At 37.5% G+C, this 19,579-nt stretch overlaps 1 protein-coding gene and 1 long non-coding RNA gene across 3 annotated transcripts in view; one reads left to right on the forward strand and one right to left on the reverse strand.

The window, feature by feature from the left end:
* Nucleotides 1-19,579, reverse strand: part of LOC411078 (nephrin) — a 246,522-nt gene that overhangs the window by 18,414 nt on the left and 208,529 nt on the right. For both annotated transcript variants that reach the window (XM_026440729.1, XM_394552.7), the window contains 2 exons: nt 13,900-14,010; nt 12,524-12,727 (listed from right to left, as the gene is read on the reverse strand). In XM_026440729.1, coding sequence (XP_026296514.1) covers nt 12,524-12,727; nt 13,900-14,010 — 315 coding nt within the window. The remainder of the gene's footprint in view (nt 1-12,523; nt 12,728-13,899; nt 14,011-19,579) is intronic.
* Nucleotides 1-19,579, forward strand: part of LOC102654898 — a 69,137-nt gene that overhangs the window by 14,902 nt on the left and 34,656 nt on the right. The gene's annotated exons all lie outside the window — the stretch shown is intronic.

The raw sequence follows: 19,579 nt of genomic DNA on the forward strand, positions 1-19,579 counted from the left end.
ATTTAAAGTATCTTTTTCCACAATGTACAAATATTTTCACTTTAATTTCTAACGTTTCGGGAACAAGTAAAGAGATATTTACTTATCAAACAAATTTTCTTATTCACCTTTTTATTTTATCTTCTCCAACCTCGCAAACGCGCACTCTTACGTATACACAGTTCCGGTGGAAAGCAAGAAAAGGCAAAGAAAGATAAAAAGGGCGACTCGTTCCATCATATCAACGTACATATGAACGTTTCGCCGGGAGCAACGAAGCGTCGAACAACCACCAACTTCGCGACCCATCGACCGTGCCCGTACACGATATTACCATATACACATTTCTCCGTTTTATTTGCCGTCTTTAACATTCTAGGCGCACGAGATACGAGAGACACAAACGATCTCATCTCAAACGCACGGCGAATCGGTTCACGGGAGGATCTCTTAGGAGACGGTTCGGTTTGGATACGCTCGTCAAACGGGTAAAACTCGTTGGAGGGAAGGGTGAAAAGGGTGAATAGGGTCGTCGATAGGTGTTCCATAGCCAGCAGGCTCGCCAGGTATATTTCGTTGGATGCACGTATCTGTGTATATATATATATATATATATATATATATATATCTATATATATATATATATATATATATATAGAGAGAGAGCTTTTTCCTTTTTTTTTTTTTCCATCGGACGACGCAGTGCCGATCCTAGAGCTCCGTGTCGCCCGGGGCATCGCCAAAGCCCTCTTTCGTTCCCACAGCCACGCTACATCCGCAGTTCCACACGAGCCAGGTTTTCCGGCCGTGGAAAATTTAAGCCAACCTCTTCGAGCCAGCCTCTCTATTCAACCGTTTTGCAGCTTGTATTCGAGAGAAACTCGGCTGCTGACCGAGGGAGACACAAGGTATTTTCCGTTCGACATCTCGAGTGGTATCGCGAATCTTTTGTAAATGGGGGGGGGATCGATTTCATGCGAATCATCGGTTATGATCGGTGAAGAATGATGCGAAAAATCTGTAAGCCTCTTTTTCACCTTTCACGTTTCAGAGGATTTGTGACTGTATGTAGTATTGGAATGTTGGGAAATGATTTGTGAAAAAATGAAGATGGAGCTGTTTCTTCCCTCGTAAATGGGAATCGATTTCAAATGTTATTTGAACATCTTGGGAGGATTAATATAGAAAAAGAAAAGCTTTTTCTCTTTATTCAGAGAAAATCTGATCGCTTAGGTTTTTCTCGAAGAGAACAAACAAGATGGCGAGTCTCTCAAGTTGTAAAGAAATTTGTTCGTGTGAACAGGAATCGATTTCACGCGTAGAACGCGTTATTTATCGTGGATATACCACCGAAAGGATAAAAGTCATGAATAAAACTAACGTTTGCTTTTGTATGCAGAATTTGTATGTAAAGGAATACTTAATGCGGGCGTGGATATTCAACAACGGTTGGTTGGGGGGATCGAGGAGGGGCGGGGGATGAAGGAACACTTTCCAGAATTGCTGCGTTGTAACTCTGGGAAACGATGGTGGGCCGAGGCGTGGATGGAAAGTGAGAGAAAGGAGGGAACGTTCCTGGAATTTCATCGGTGTAGGTACTTCTCATTATACTTTCATCACCATTGAATTTTGCCTTTATAACTCTTACACGTAGGCTCGTTTCGGTGGAACGCCACGCACATTGTATCTTTTTCCTCGAATTTTTCACGAGATAATATAAATATCCTTACATTTCCATATTACGCCGTGTTTATTACGTTAATATTTTTTTAATCTAATAAAACACGAAAAGTGATAATCTCCTGCAATGCACGGTATATTACGTTTCACTTTTTTAATAAAAAGAAAAAGAAGAGAAACAATTCATCGTAACATCTCAATTGAAACTTCAAAATTAAATAAAACTTACGTGGAGAAAAGAGGTTCCTTTCAATTTAAGATGCAATGGAAAAAAAAAAGAAGAAGAGAAACAATTCATCGTAATATCTCAATTGAAACTTCAAAATTTAAGTAGAATCTACTTGTGGGAAAAGAAATTCCTTTCAATTTAAGATGCAAAAAAAACAAAAATAAAAGAATTGGATCGTTTCTCATTTTTCGATCTCGTCTCGTCTCGTCGATTGTCTTCATTTCAAAAGGCGTCGAATTAGCATACTCCTCGTGCGTGGGAGAGACGAACGAAGAAATCGTTAATTCGATGCCTCTGGGTGACTGTACCGAGTCGAACCGGATGTTACGTTCCCGAGCACAGAGGAGAGGGGGTCGCGTTCGTTGGGGGAGGGGGAACGGCGACGATTGAGGAGGTTGAAAGGGGCCTCGAGACAGAGCGGAATATCCCGCGAGATTCCACGGATTGAATTGCAAAGCGAATGAAAACCAAACTCGTGGTGAATAAAGGAGGAATCGCGCTCGACGCTGTCTAGTTTCCCATTTTTCCCCTCCATTCTTCCTGCCTTTTCTCGCCTATTCCTTTCCAGGAAGGGATGGCGTCCCTTCGTAGGCCAGAATTAGTTTTATTAATTAGGATATGTTTCTTCGATATATATCTCTTCTTCCAAAGAATCCAAATTCAACGTATTTGGATCTGTCTGATCTAATCCATAGAGTTTACGTAAATTCACCGATCTCATCATCACTTTCAAGATCGTATTCCTTTCAAATAAGTTACGTTCCCCTGAAATATCCCCCCAGAATTTCCCCTGAATACGGGATACACACACGCCAGGACCCAATTCCTCCGTCCATCCGATCCAACCAGTTTCTCTGATCAAGTACCAAAGGAACGTCGCCACGCGTCGCAACCTCTACGAGGCGCGAAACTCCGAGCTCTTCTCCTTACTCGTTCACTGGAAACTCCCCAAGCATCCTAACCGAACCTAAACGTTTTCGAAAGGAGGAACGTGGCGAAATATCGTTGCAAGCTTGCACGAGCGGACGTGCCGCGATTTTGTATCCGCGGGGGTGCAAGTGGAAGCGCATCCTCCGCAGGCAAGATTTTCGACGGAAACGGAGAACGCTAATCGGCTGTGAGAACTATTCTTGGGAGAGGAGTGGGTCGCGAGAAACGTCTGGGGATCTCCCTCGAGCCCCGGGTAATTGATCGGCGGGATTCAATTTCTCCTCGCATAATGAAATTCAGCCGAGAAAACGGGACGATTTCTCGGCCGTGTGATCCCTTATTCCATTCCATCGTGTTCTGGTTCCCCCGCTCGGGTTCGATGAGACGAGACGAAATAACGGATGGAATCGAAATCTCGGCCAATTGAAATTTTTTTTTTTTTCCCTTTTTTCTATTTATCCATGGGAAAACATGGTTGGATTTTTCGTGATATTTGATAGATAGATACTAGTAAGATAATAATCTGTTGGATATTTATGGAATTTTTGACGCTCGGACAAATTTTTCGCGTAGATATCCAGGAATTTGTTGCGTTCATAAAATTGTTTTTTTCGATTTTCCTTTGTCATATTGTAAAATACGAATTAATATATCGTAGTCCTTTGTATTTTTTTGGAATTCAATAAATTTAAAGGTAGATTTTTTTTTTTAAAGGTAGAATATAGAAGAAAGAAATTTAGGAATTCGTTGTAAAATCTTTGAAATCTTTTCTTCGAAATTTTTTGCCTTTGTTATATTGGATTGAAAAAAAAAAAAAAAGATAGATAAAAATTTTGAAATTCTTTGGTTTCGTTTCGGAATTCTCGAAAATTTTCTCTCCGTTTCCCCCGATTTCCTCGTTACCACCGCGTCCCATTTCCGATTGATAAAAATTTCAAATTTTTCCGTGTCCACAGAATTTTCAACGCTTTTTTCACGTCTTTCCCCGGGTTTCCCATAAAAAACAATCTGGCCGAATTTTCAGAGAAACTTTTAATAAAAATCTGAATACCCCTCGCGGTTACAGAAATTTTTTTCTTCCCTTTCCCCCGCCCTTTTATCGCGCCATATCGCCATATCGAAAACAGTTTATCGCGCTTCGAGATAAAATTCAACGAACGTGTCACACGTTCCTATATATGAAAAAAATCTAAAAAAAAAATCTATATTTCCATCCCTCCCCTTTCACAATATTTCCTCCATCTCCAAGTTAAAACGACTCAGAGATATCCAAATTTGATTTGCAAATAACTAATAATAATGTTTATCGTACCGTACCAACCCGTAAAATTTCCATTTCCTTATTTTAAACGAACCTACACCACCACTAACCTACACCTACACCTATCCGGCATTCACAATGGCGACGAAGGGGGGAGGGGGTTGATAGGGGCGAGTTGGAAACGAAAGCCACGAACCGCGAAAATTCCAGCCGGCTTACGCCGCAACTACGATCACCGCTCGAAACAAATAACGCGGAGGGGGTGTGTGTGTGTGTGTGTGTGTGTCCAGGCTTCTGTAAACCGCGATAAATGGATGTACTTATGTACAGTTTAAGCGTGAATCTATTACAACCGGGCCGATATAACCGGAAACAAAGAGTCGCATAATTTCACGAAGGAAGGGGAGGGGGATACGTACGCTTCATTTAACCCTGCATTAAACAAGAGGATTATCGGGGGATGAGGATTGCGCGAGGATTAAATTCAATTTTAACCCATCGCCTTCGGCTTTCTGTTTATTGTCTTGGAATAACGAAGGAAAAGTTTTCGCCTTCGCCTGGAATGGAAACGAATCGTGGATAAATGGGAAACGAGGGATGAGATGACAGTGACGAACTTAGCGCGCTTAGACGGAATTAGAGAATTTTAGAGGATTCGAAATGATTCTTCAGAATGAAGTTTATTAAATTTTGAAAATTATTATTACGAAAGAAACGAACGTTTGTTTTAGATACAGGGATATTTGAAGAGAAGAAAATTGAAATTTCTCGAAAGAGATTCGGCTCGTTGATTAAATTTATGACTTTATGGTACGATGGGCACCCGGCATACCTCTAAATTGGGAAACTTAGTCCGCGATCCTCGGGCTCAGGGCTGTATCATTCTGAATATATTTCAAAGGAGATTAACTGGCTAGACAAATTAGGCCAGCTTTCACCCTCCGTGAAAAGTTAAGCAAGTAGAAGACGTTCGCTCAAATCTTGAAAGATAGTTTGAAATTCCTCCTGTATCTTTACAAGATATTTCAAAAAAAGAGAAAAACAAGGTACTTGTATTACCTAAAAAGAAAAAAGAAGGTACGAGATAAAATATCTGTAGACTCGGTTAAAAACACATCCCTAAATCGTAAAGAATTCAAACACAAGGGCCCCATCAAGCGTGGAATCACGTTCCTCGAGCCAAGAGAGTTTGGTGCACGCGCGGCGAGTGTCTTTAATGGCCATCGTCGGCCCCGTGAAAGCACGTCGAACAATTTCTTTACGACCGTTGCCGGGACGAATCGTGTCGCAGTTGGCAAGAACGTGGAAAGACCGCGTTAACTATCGGTCGTTGGAATCGGGTCGAAGGGAGGGCACAAAATTCGAGCACGGGAGATAGCCATTTCGAACGAGAGACAGAGAGAGAGAGAGATACGTAATATCAAACAGGAAATCCGTGTCACCGAAAGCCGCGTATCCGAAAGGCAAATAAGAAAAAGCTATCGAGATCCCTTTTAAGCTTCGCCGATACTTTTTGAAAAAAGTATTATTAACTCGAGTGACGCTCTCCTCCTGGAAACGCAGTTGCGTCTTTTGTGATACGTAAAGCGGCTCGATGACTTATTTCTCTCTCTCTCCTCTCTTTAATTCCTCCCTTTTACGAGATAAATGTCTCAGATTGTTGTAAATTCTTTACTCGGTTAATATCCCCGCAAAGCTTTTAAAAGCGCGCCAACATAAGCGCAGATGATTCCGATAATTTTCACGCAAGGAGGGAGGGTCGAATGGCGACGGTTTTATGTAGCGAGGGATGTAGGTCGAGGCTCTGTTTCGAGACTTTTTTTCGGTGGGTTCTTTTCGGTGGGAATGGGGAGGGTGAATCGAGGGACAATAGAGGTATCCACGAATACGGAGCCTGTTTCCCTTCCCTGGTTAAGGCAAACACCGCGTTGAAATACCGCGGTCTTATGGGATGAAGCAATAATATATTTTCAGGCTTTCTCCGATTCTTTTGCGAGAGAGAGAATCTCACTGACGCGGTCTGTACTTTATTTCGTATTCTGTCTGATAAACGACGTTGTTCCAATACGAGCTTGTTATTAAAATTGTATCGTTCTTTTCTTAAGTAAAGAAATATCGGGTTTAATCATTCGACGGAGGATGGTTTAATCGAGAAATTATTAATTTTCGAAAAATTCTAAACCGAAATGGAAAAATTATCTTCAGAAGGAAAGATTAAATCGTCGTTGATTCGTTAAATGGTCATTGAAATGAGAAATTTATCGATCGAATTAGACAGGTTTAACAGGTTGAATATTATATGAAAATAGAAAAGAATTATATCCTTTCCCCTATATTATTTTCAACCCTATCGTTATTTTATGAAATAATCATCCATCTGGCCGAGGGGAAAATTTATTGCTAATTTCGCCACGGAAATCTCGAAGCTAGGATCGAAATGAAATTTGCTCAACCGTCGATCACGATTCGTTTCGACGATAAGAATCGGCGTAATTGAGAACGGACGACGTATTCTGATTCGTTCCGTTGCATGGAAGTCAACCTTTCTCCCGTTCTGCCGTTTGCATTTACATATTTTTTTTTTTTTTTTCATTTTTCATTCGCGATACCGTACGAATAATTACTCGATAATTAAACGTTATCGGGAATAATTAGTCATTAATTTGACTCGTCGCGTGTTACGATGGAATTTAGTTCGCGAGATCGAGATCGCTCGCTCGACATTCATTCGATTACTTAGGGTTCAAAACGCACCCAATGTTCGTGCGAAAATTTCTTTTCGTGATCGCTATTCAAGAATTTTATTCTATTCTATTTGATAAATATTCTCCTCTCGAATCGTCACGCGTGGTCCTTTGATGTCGCAACAGTTTTTTTTATCGAATCTCTTGGTGTATCTTTATTGGCTCGACGAATTGGATTACTCGTGCCACTTATCCGTGAACAGTTAATAATACAGGAAAAATCGCGAAATTTGATAATATTTCTTTTTTTTTTTATAATTCATTAACTCACCGATGAGATAAATTTTTTACGATTATGAATTATTAATTGTATTATGATTTTATTCGTAGAATCATTTGAATTCGTAATGGAATTTTAACTTTAACGATTGTAATCTGTGAAGATAAATCGTGTTCGAAATCTCATGAACGAAATTCTCGATTGAATTTAAATCAATAATAGATTCAATAATAGTCTGTTCAAGATATTCTAATTAAATTTAATTTTCCAATTTCATCACGAAATTTTTTAAGTAATTAGATCTTGAGATAATAATTTCCTCTCTCCTTTTCTAAATCCTCTCGATATCCTCCATCTTACCTCCTCGTCTTAATTTCCACCGCATTATTTTCAATGCATCTCAATTACTCGTACAATCGATCGTTCCAAATTGAATTGGTGCCTTAATGCGAAGAATCGAGAGGAGAGCGGTGACCGAATCGAGCCACCTTCGATTAAAAGATGGTGGCCCGCTCGGTCTGAGATCTGACCAACAATCATATTTAATTTATAAAAACGGAAATAACGAATCAAGATTCGCGAAAACTTATCCTTATCTTATCCCTCGTCTTCAAAAATTTCCCTCTTTCTCTCGATTTAAATAAATTACGAGCAACGTTAGAGACAACGTTCGCAGAGATAGCGAAGATTAAAACCGGTAAAAGTTTTTACGAGTGAATTCGAGATAAACTGCTCGCGAAGGTTCTTAAAATGGGCCGTTACGGTAAACGGTTGGCCTTCTACCTTCTCTTTCTTTCTTTTTTTTTTTTTCGAAATTCACTCTAAAAAAATATTGCATCGTATAACTAGTTTCAAAGAAATATTTTCTTTCTTACGTTTCAATGAAATGTAATTCACATTGAAATTCATCGACGCGTTATTTTTACTTTTATTTAAAAAAAAAAAGAAATAAGATTACACATCTCCTTTCCTTCAACCTCAATCGATCAGTATCCGTTCTTTGCAACGTAATTTCAAGACGGATGGGAGTAAAATTAAAGTAAACATCGCATTTGGTATCACGGAACAATGATCTTTGAGACGGAAGTTTCACTGGATCTCGGATCTCACCGGTGTTGCGGATTCATTAGGGCGGTTCACCCGATGCCGCAACCATTCTCGTCAAAGATCCGCTCGGTGATACTGATACCGACGATGCTAATCCCGACTGTGTATATCGTCACACCGTCCCTTTGACGAAACTGTCTGATGAGATCTCGTAATGAATTTCCACGTACGAAAGCGAATGTGCAACTACGTGAACAACTATTGGAAACGAATGCCATCAAGATTCGTTCTCATCGATGTTTTCGATGGTCGTTGATAAAATTGTATTTATATATATATATGTGTATGTGAGAAGAGATTACGCGGTCTCTTAAGGGCTTCCTTACCATTACTCCTAATTATCTTACAACTTTCTAACGAGTCGACGTAACTGACGAGTTTTGAAACAACTTTCCGGTGACTTCAAGAACAAGTCATTCACGACTCTCTTAATTGTACCATATTCTTTAAAGACTTCGTACTTTACTTTCGTCATATTTCACTGGATAAAGAAATTTTCGCGTCCCATGCAAATTCTCTACGATCATTTCTCCTCATCTCTAGAATTTTTTATCTCTTACAACTTGTTAATTCTTGTAATGCACAATTCCTTCAAGTCTTTTGTTTTACCACGGATATTCGAAATTCGAGCATATATTCGTTTTATCACGTACAAAATGCAGAAATGGAATATTTAATATTAAAAAATAAAGTGGAAAATATTTTTGTAGAATTATATTGAGATTAATTATCGTTTTAATTAGAGGCAGGATTGAAAAGAACGAAACCAATTATTTTATGAACGGTATTGTGATAATGATTCTTCCGTATCTTCAGGATATTTGCATAAAGTCAACGCAAAAAGTCTTATATCCTTCTTATCAATTAAATTATTTAAACTTTGTTCAAGAAGGAGTTTCTTGATGGAATAGGTTTGTGAGTTAGGTCGCGTTCAATAAAAACTTATCATAATCGCGTGTGACGTGTTCTTCCACTGATCTTGCTTATTTCATTAATTTCATAAGAATTTTTTTGCAATTTATATATCACACGTCTCTTCAAACTTCGCTCGCGGATTTCTTAATTTTGCTTTTACGTAGTTTTTTAAATGAAATGTCGCACAATCTCTGTCGATGAGTAAAGAACGATTGGATATAAGGAAAAAATTAAAGAAAGAAAACTTTGGTTGATTTATAACGGTGATTAATTTCAAGATTTTCAGATTCAACTTTCCCTTCCGTTTATTTTCAATTTTTTTTTCAAACACGCGTTATTGTTTCGTACGAAAGAAATTTGTTAGACTTAGTCGCGATATCTCGAACTGTAACTTTTCCTTCGACAGATTTTATCCTCGATATATACATAAAATATTCTTTTGTCGCAAAGCTACGAAAATGTAAAAAAAAAATATTCTTTCCAAAGTTGAAGAAAAATAAATAAAGTCAGTTCAATTTCAATCTCTATTCTCGGCGAACGATAATAGCGAAACAATCGGGCAGAATGCTCGCCGACAAACTCCGTCGACGAACAAACGACGTCGCGGTGTCCACTATCCATAAGGGTCGAACTTTGTTTAAGAACTTAAGAGCGTCGCGAAACGAGGATATCAGCCTCGAAACTTCACCATTCTCTCTAAATTGCACGATTCTCTCCTCCCAGCAACTTGCTACGTCCAAAGGCAAGATAATCTGGTCCGGTCATCTTCTGCTGTTCCATCGACATCGTGTTGCCAGCCGAATACAACCCGCTGGAATCGATGGAACAGCCCGGCCCTGTCGCGAATAATTGTTACTATCGTCCCCGGTATTGGATATTCGGTTAGGAGTTGTTGGGATTGCGGGCTCGATTGATTGTTCAGAAGTTCGTAAGTCCGTGACAAATTCGACTATTCAGAGATTCTAAATGGGGAATTCGAACAAAAGACATTGTTGTACTTGTCTAAAAAAAAAAAAAAAAAAAAAAAAAAGAAAGAAAAAAAGGTATAGAAAAGTTTGCGTAACCTAGTTTGAGATCTAGTTGGCTGTTAATTAGGTGCTTGGATTCGGCTTAAGGTCTTCCTTCTCGAATTTACGAGGTTAGGTAGCGTTAATTTCGAGCTCCAGTTGGTCTCAAAATATTTCTCTACTATTTTTAAACGTACGTTTGATTATGTATTATATATTGGGTGGTACTTTTGAAAAAGATTAAAGGTATAGAAAAAAGATATCGAATTGTGGACAAAAATTGCGTTTAATGGCGTTCTATACTGTTATTTCTATTTATAACAATTATTTATATGACAAACGCATTTCTTTCATGAAAATATACGAATGGTAATTCATATTTGAAATTACGATTTAACGATGGAAAAAAGTTGCTGCAGTTGTTGTCGAGGAACAAACAATATTCCATAAATTATTTTTTCCAATACCGAGGATTAATCAATTTAAAATATATTTAAAATCTTCTAGATCGAACCAGACATAATAAAATTGATTCAAGAAATTTTCATACTTAAAAAAAATCATGGAGAAAGTATACTATACAAAGAAGAAGAGTTCAATTCGTTAATCTACATACAAAAGAACTGCATCATCCCCTACGGATTATCCGAAGAAAAAGAAAGAAAAAGGAGAACTCTTTCCTCCTCGTTGAGAAAAACACGCGAGATCTAAAATATCTGCCCCTCCGATCAAATGATCGACCATCATCCCGTTTAACCAAGCCCCATCTCCTCTTAAGCACCCCTGCTCGATGATATAAACGGTATATCAGTTCTCGCTTTTGTTTCCAACAGGGTAAAAGCGAAGAGTCAGACCCCGATTGGCCGAGGTCGTTGAGAGGAATGCTCGCCTCCTGATCCCGTGAACGTTATCGAGAAATATTTTAAATCAGTTGTACAGATAATCCTCTCCAACTCGTGGAAGGCGTCGGGATATCGGCCGATCCCACCGACTATAATTCATCCCGATAATGGCCACGCCTTTGCCCACTTATTCTCCTATTTTCTTTACGCGCCCTTTACGTGGCTGGGGAATGGCCTCTCTTTTGCAAAGAATATAAGATGATTCTCTCAAGGGGAGGATTACCCTCGCACCCTTGCGCTACTTCCTTTCGATCTTATCGCGATTTTAACGTATACTTATCTTTTTTTTTCGTTTTAACTCTGGATAATTTAGATTCTTCGATGCGAACGTGTTCTTCATCTAAAATTTTGATTTTAACGATTCGAATTGACGACTCGATAGAGATTTAAATTTATCGTTGGAAGAAATCTCAATTAATTTTATAAAGATGGTAAATTTTGCTTGAAAAATGATCTTTTTGATCCTGAGAAAATTGAAATTTTTTTCAATGAAACAACGAAGAGGTTAAACGTTTTTTATCTCATGGAAATACTTGTCGAATTCTTGTCGCGTGTGTATGAAAACGAGATCTGGAAGGAAACTTGGTTGTCCACCTTCATCACTGCCCGTTGACGTGGTATTTTGTTCCGAATCCGCATCGTGGAACGGAGAAAAATGGCCATTGGCTTTTCTATTATCCCGATAAACATCTCGCAGCGATAGCTTGTCGATAGTAAAATGGTATCGCGAAGAAGTACGTACCATTTCCAACAGGAACTCACGATTCATCTACTTCACGCTATCGACCATACTGTTGACGCCAGATTGTACAACAATTCTTGTACGTGACGTTGTTTTCGTACGAAACGATTTATGATTCTCTTTTTTTATCACGATCGACGCGATTTAAATTGTTTGCCATGCGACGACAATGAGGAGGAAATGCGAATGTGTGTATAAATATATTCGACAATATGGATTTTCGATTTTCGAGAGGAAACTGAAGTCAGTCGAAGCATTGTTTCCCAATCTTTTTCGAGTTCAAGAAGCATGCTACTTTTTATTATAAAGAAAATATAAATAGTTAATATTTCTTTAAATTAATTGTGGAGGAAGAAAAGAGTATTTTTAAATAATTTTTAACATTTTGTCTTTAAACAAAATGATTACTCTTTTTCTTATTTGCATTTTAATATATATTCGCTAAAATATAGATAAAAGTAACTGTAATAATAAAATCAAAATTTATATTTCCCACGAATGAATTCTTCAATAGATACTACGATTGAACAGCATCACATAACTACTATAAAATATACAGATGTAAAAAAAGAAAATTGTCAATTAAAAGCAACGACAATGGCCTCTAGAAAAGAGACTCGTGCCTCCTTGAGCATCCTTCAAACAATAAGACTTAAGTCTCGAGGGACGCGAGCGAAGAAGAGTATACACACTTCATATCTACACGGGATAAAGATTCGAAATAGACCAAGACCGAATGAAAGTATCCCCAAATATCAGATATTTAATCGATATTCAATGTTAAATCATTCGATCGATAATACTCACAATTCATGTCGACGTAGACGGTGGACGAAAGGGGTATCGACCTGTTGTTATTGGTCGCGTTGCAGGTGAGGGTCGAGCGTACGTCGTTCCTTCCTAAATTTTTGATAACGAGCTCGTTCCGCGCGACACCGTTCCTCACCGTCACGGTTCTGTTGCTGACGAGTTTGTCGTCCCTGTACCAGGACACCGTGGGCGTCGGCTTACCTGCAACCATGGAGAAAGAAAAAAAAAAAAAAAAAAAGAAAAGAAAAGAAAAAAAAGATCACGTTTCCACGCCCAATTATTTCCAAACTGTTTCTTTCTCTCTCTCTCTCTCTCTCTCTCTCTCGATTCCGTATTCTCCGACCGAGGATATTTTTATTTAGGTAGTTTGTTTTGAAAGGATCCTCTGATTGCGATGATTTTTTTTTTTTTTCCCCCTCCCCCCGTTTTCTTTTGTCCCCTACTATTTCCGGTCGAGTGGAAACGTACGGATTGTTCGTTCGTTCGTTTCATCATCGTTCTTTTAACCCCCTCCCTCCAGTTATGATGGGTTTTACGAAGAGAAATCGAGATTGTATCGCGCGAGGTTCGTTTATCAATGAGGGAAATTAGAATTAGAATGAATCATTGATAACTGGCGATATCTCAAACGTGTTTTTTACTTTACGGGTGCGCGAATATTAATCGTGATATTATTATTACGAATTCCTTATCCTTTCTATAAATCGTAAGTTATTAGGATTAGAATTAATTCGGCTGGAAATAAATAATTTAAACGGAATTTGTGGCAAAAGGTTATAAAAGTTATCGTTAAGGAATTCCAGGATATTTTAAAACACGGTGCATCGTAGAATCTTGTCTCTTAATTACCCACTTTTTTATAATAAAAATCCAATCTTTCTCTCTCTCTCTCTCTTTCGAATAATAATGAAATAATTTTAAGCACACAGCGGAATAAACAAGTTATTATTTCATAAGTATTTTTAAATACTTAACTAATCATATTATTCCGTACAATTTATATATAATTCTTCTTTACGAGAGTCACGACCCATAACTTTGAAATTCAAAAACGTCACCAACGAGTTACCAAAACGCTGTTATTTTTTTATTTCTCTCTCTCTCTCTCTCCTTCCCTTTAACAATCTCCTTTACATATATATTACGCGATAAGGGGCAGACTACAGTGGTGGTGGATTAAAATGAATTTCTCGAGCGTTTGTCCGCCGCATACGCGAAATTTCGCCGTCACGTAAATCTGGTTGGAAAACGAGGCTTCAACGAGCCCACAACCACCACCATCTCTCTCCCCGTTTTTCCAATTGGACCGGACGTTCTCTCGAGGGGGCCAAGGGGGAGGGGAGGAGAAAAGGGGTCGACGTGACGTTACTTACCGCCGTACACGTCGCAGTAGAGCCGCAGCGTGTCGCCCTTCATGTACGGGCCCACCATCGAGTTCCGTGCGATCCCTGAGTCATCGACGATCACGATTTTGTGCGGCGGAACTGCAACACGAAACAATCCATCCTGCGTTTATCATTTGTCTCCTCTCCTTAAGAGAAATTTTCTGACACTGTTAAAGGGTGTTAATGGTTACAATATTCGTAATAAAATCGAACATTCAATTCGAGGGATTTGAGATATTGAGATTGGAGATTTGGAATTAAGGATCGTTGGATGTAAGTAACAGTAACTTGAAGTTAAAATTGTGGATGGATCGAAGGGGATACTATATGGTGTTACGATTGGTTTGGAATTTAAAAAATTCAATTATTGAAGAATCATTGAAAATGAATGAAAGAGAAGAGTTTGGAAAATTTCGTTTCGAGTTTTAGAATTATTCAAGAAGAGAATGCGGCGAATTTTAATATAATAAGTTTCAGAGATTTGAGATATTGAGATTGGAGATTCGGAATTAAGAATCGTTGGATGTACGCACAGTAACTTGAAGTTAAAATAGATTGGAAGGATACTATATGATGTTACGATTGGTTTGGAATTTAAAAAATTCAACTGAAGAATCATTGAAAATGAATGAAAGAGTTTGGAAAATTTCGTTTCGAGTTTTAGAATTATTCAAGAAGAGAACGCGACGAATTTTAATATAATAAGTTTCAGAGATTTGAGATATTGAGATTCGGAATTAAGGATCGTTGGATGTGAGTAACAGTAATTTGAAGTTAAAATAGATTGGAAGGGATATTATATGGTGTTACGATTGGTTTGGAATTTAAAAAATCGAAGAATTATTGAAAATGAATGAAAGAGTTTGGAAAATTTCATTTTGAGTTTTAGAATTATACAAGAAGAGAACGCGGCGAATTTTAATATAATAAGTTTCACAGTTGTTGTCTACTTATGAAATACAGTTTCGCGTAGAATTCTAAAATCGCGGATGAAACGACCTTCTAGGAATTCTAGATTTATACCCGTGCGATATAACGTATCCAGAATTTTAAAATTTGCGCGTACACGATGTACAATCTCGACATTCTTTCTAAAATTTAAAATCCCACAAAGGGAAGAAACCTTGCGACAAACGATTCTCCGACGATTGTAAAAGTACGTTTAAAAAAATTCCAAATTTTCTTCGAGTGGATTACGTTCCTAAAACGCACCGCGACATAATAATAAAATGGATTCCCAAAAATTTGGTGGATCGACCTGAAATCACTTGGACCTTCCCTTCAATTTCTCATGCCGCGATGACATAGCACGAGAGTCGCGGAGTCCCTTCTCCTCGGGAGGACTTTTGGAGGATCGCGCGAATGGTGTCTGGCAAGACGGAAGCCATCGTCGTCGAGCGGAGGCCGATAACGCGAAATTGGTATTGGAAGATCGTGGCTCAGATACCACGACGCCATTAAATTGGAATCTGAAATCGATACGGGGAGCGCCGCACCCCCTTACAGCACGGGGAGAGGGAGGAAAAAAAAGAAGAGGAAAAAAGAGAGGATTGGTATCCTGGTAAAAGTAATTGAAAAATTACCGTCGCAAAAATCGACTGGCGACGTTATTATAGACGTTGTTCGGTCGATGAACATCGAGACTCATCGAGGGAGGATGCTGATGCCCCTCGTGATCCTGATAAATGACACGAAGGGAAACGCGCCATTTATCGATATTAATACTTTTGTAATACTACTTGCAGAATCATAGTTGAACGTGTAATGCATTATATATTTATCCTTGGTTCTCGAAGAAATATGACGATAATGTGGATTCTCTGTCTCTTCAGTGTATTGTTGAGGATCCACAATTGAGGATATTTATGATCTCGTGAAAAGTGGAATGCTGACCGAAATGGAACGCTCTATTAATTCGAGTAATTCTTAGACGACATGATTGTCGAGTTACGACACTTTTGGGCGTGAAAGAGATTGGGAATTGCCAATATAAAGGGTGTCAAATTAACGCAAGATTTGAATTAAATATAAAAGAGAGTTTTTAGTCTTTAGATATTTATTTTTACCATTAACAGTTGCTGCTTGACCAGCCTCATTCTCAAAAAAGTTTTGGCGATTAACAAAGCCATCGAGGTAAAAATATGTGTGAATATTTTGTATGAAATTTTCGAACTGCGGCCGCCAAACTTTCATTATTTTTAAAGTATTATTCAATAATGAAGACACGTTGTTGTATCCTATAACGCTCCATTTTTATTAATCCTAAACTCTCAGCCGTTAAACTGTTCTTTTTTCAAGGTTGCCAACAACTTGATGCAAAAATGGCGGCAAATTCAAATCTTGCGTTATTTTTGGGACATTCTATAGATGTTGTGGAGAAATTAAGAAGGAAATATTTAATCGCGTTTTCCAATTTCTTCGAAAAATATGAGAACAGATTCGAATCGTTCCTTTTCCCTTCGATCATTAGACCATACGAAGGATGTTTAAATAATTAAATTCTTTTCCTCGAGATATAATTAAAATGACGATTCGTCTATCGCGAGAATTATAATTTCATTCTCTAATTTACGTAAAATTTTAATCGCGTTCATTTTAAAACGGCGCAACGGCGTGGCGTAATTAAATTATTCGATGAATTCCTTGGCAATCTCACGATGATGAAACACGAGCCGCAAGATGCAACATTAGAGGGATCGATTAACTGCCCCTTGTAACTTAGACTATTTGAACTGTATCAGCGGTGTTCCAGCGGCAATCGCGGTACGACCACCAAGCCAATATTTGATTGTTTGTGCTTGCTTGAAGAGTACGTTAGGTGGCATTGATATTCCCTCTGAGAGAGGCACCGTGTCCTCCAGAATTTGCCTAATGTGCATAGGATAAGATCCCCGCTTCTCGGGATCTGTCGATAGATCGATCGAACGAAACGTATCGTACACCAGGTTTACGTAGGATTTAAATTATTCTCTAAAAAATAAAAAAAAAAAAAGAAAGAAGAATCACGAAAATCTTATTTCGCCGAATTTCCGAAATTAAACAAGACCAGTCAACTCTCTCCACTTTATCTCGTCCCCCAAGACACCCCAAGACGTTTCAAAAAACAGAGCTGACTCAGGCAACAACTTGTCTTGTTTCTTACTCGCTCCGCTTCGAATATCTCATTACGGTAATTGTTTCTGCTCGCGGAATTGCGTGGTATTTTGTCTTGGAAAAGAAAAATCGGCAAGCATTTAGTGATTCAATGGAAAGAATCTTGGGGAAAATTTGTTTGAATTTCGCTGAGTTCGATGTTACACGAATTAGTTTGTGACGGGATTAAAAGAAGGATTGTTTTTAAGGATATTTAAACGATCATTTTGTAAGTAATATCGATAAAAATCTTTTATCTCTTGAATCTTTTTTCAATTTTAGTTAATAAAAATTACGGGTATTAATACAGATTTTTATTTACTTCGACGAAAGAATTTTCAGAGATAGAATTTTAATCTATTTCTTACATTATTGCACAATAACTTATGGGAATAAAAAAATCTCGTTTCAAAAAAACAATAATTCCAAATTTTTAAAAAATTGTGTCTCGGTATCATCATCCCCAAAGCTCTTCCCTGCGTTTCATCCTGCGAAGAAAAATCTAAAAATATACAACGAACTACAATTTCTCAATAAGAGGGGAGAAGAAAAATATTCGGTAAATAGAGGAAAAACATGTGCAAATATTGGAATATTTGGGAAAAGTCGCGTGGTAAATGAAAGATAATAAGATCTAAATTGGAAGCGCAAGTAAGAAAGTGGAATACTCGTCGAAACGAGCCCCTTGTTGTTTTGCTAACCCTTTGGATTATATCGGATGTGTATCTTGCCGAGCGGACGTGCATTAGTGCAAATTCTTGTGTGTACCAACTTGTATATATATATTGCACACCGACAAATATTACTGTATTATTCGAGATTGGCACACGTCCATTCGATAAAAAGATAACCAAGTTTTTGTTTCTCTATAAATTAAAAAAAGTACTTTTTAATTTTCCAAGTATATAATTTTTAGTATTATAAATTTGAGTTTAAATTACAGATAATTGAAACATCTGCTCGACTCTTCTTTATACAAAAAAAGTTGACTGAAACTTTTCTGAAAAATTATAAATATTTTACGATAGAAGAATATCCCCTGAATATCCATCTGTCAGTATCTATATATTTATATCATCTTAGATCCATATCCCTCTATTCATTTGCATCTTTCATATGCGTTGTGAAATAAGAATATTCGCACTAAATTAAATAACTATTTAATTTCTCTTAATTGGAAACTTCAAGTGTGAACAAAAATACAATACATGTTTCTTCAATCAACTACTTACTCAAGAATTTGCGACTCTCAACTACAGACTATTGTTTCTATTAAATATAAAAAAAGAAAATCGGACGATTCCTTTTCATTCTTCACGTTCCTTAAAAAGAAAATTCATTTTGGACGTCACGGAATAGGAAATCTCTCCATCCACACCACATTGAATATATTAAATTCTACGTCAAATATATCGAAAATACCTTGATGCGAAAATATCTTCTCCACCATATTTCGAGTCAATCGGCAAATATTTGTTCACCAATGATGAAATACCTTATCTGGATCCAATTTCTCGCGCACCATAGTCAACACCAATAATCTGTATTCTCGATCGTGGTGCAACGATGCACGTAACGCCCGAAGAATATTTCTCCGAACAGCGGGACATTTATTGCCGATAATGTAAACGGGTTTCTTACGCATTCCGTGTCAGTTGCAAGGGAATCGATATTCGCCTGTGTAACGGGTTTCATATGCGCGAATTTTCAAAGAGGCCAACTCGGCCGGATTTTCGTCGACGCCGCATCCATGAATACGGCGATCCAATTCGTTTCGAATATTTCGCGTATTCTCGGATTTTATCGGATTTTGTCATCATCCCTCATTTTCTCATTTATTCCTTCCTTCTGTTCACGAATTCCATTCCTTTTTATCCGCACTTTGTTTATATTAATGTTATCGCGATTCGATTGTGGAGCGAAGAAGATCCGATCAATTATAGGCAATTATTCTTGTTATCTTAAAATTTTTAAAAAAAGTGATCTTTAATCTTGGACGAAATTGTTGGATTACTTTGTACTACGCTTTAAAAGATTTTAAAGATTTAAATAAAATTTCTACATTTTTTTTTCTTCTAATTCTTCTTCTTTTTTTACATATGAAACTGGGATATTACACAATTAAAATACATGTCAGGAATATGAGACAGGTTTTTAAGTTCTTTTTCCATTTTCGTTCATTATATTCGGATAATGAGGAGTACAATAGAACAAGATATTTTACACACGATAAATTTAATTACCTGAAAATAAAAGAAATTTAACAGGTACAGAATGGGAAACATTATCAACAATTTCTAAAGTAATAAAATTTATCGTGCGTAAATATCCTATTTCATTGTGGATTCTCCATTACCGAATACGATAAACACAAATATAAGTAGAGACATTAAATTACTCGCGCGAGATTCATTAAATGTGTGTATACAATTAACAATGAAAATTTGGTAAATATTTAATTTAATTCTGTCGAAAAATAAACGTAAGAATAATCATTCTTTGTTCGCACGTTTAAAAAATTTGGAGCATCTTTTAT

The sequence above is a fragment of the Apis mellifera genome, linkage group LG5 (assembly GCF_003254395.2).
Source record: "Apis mellifera strain DH4 linkage group LG5, Amel_HAv3.1, whole genome shotgun sequence".
NCBI lineage: Eukaryota > Metazoa > Arthropoda > Insecta > Hymenoptera > Apidae > Apis > Apis mellifera.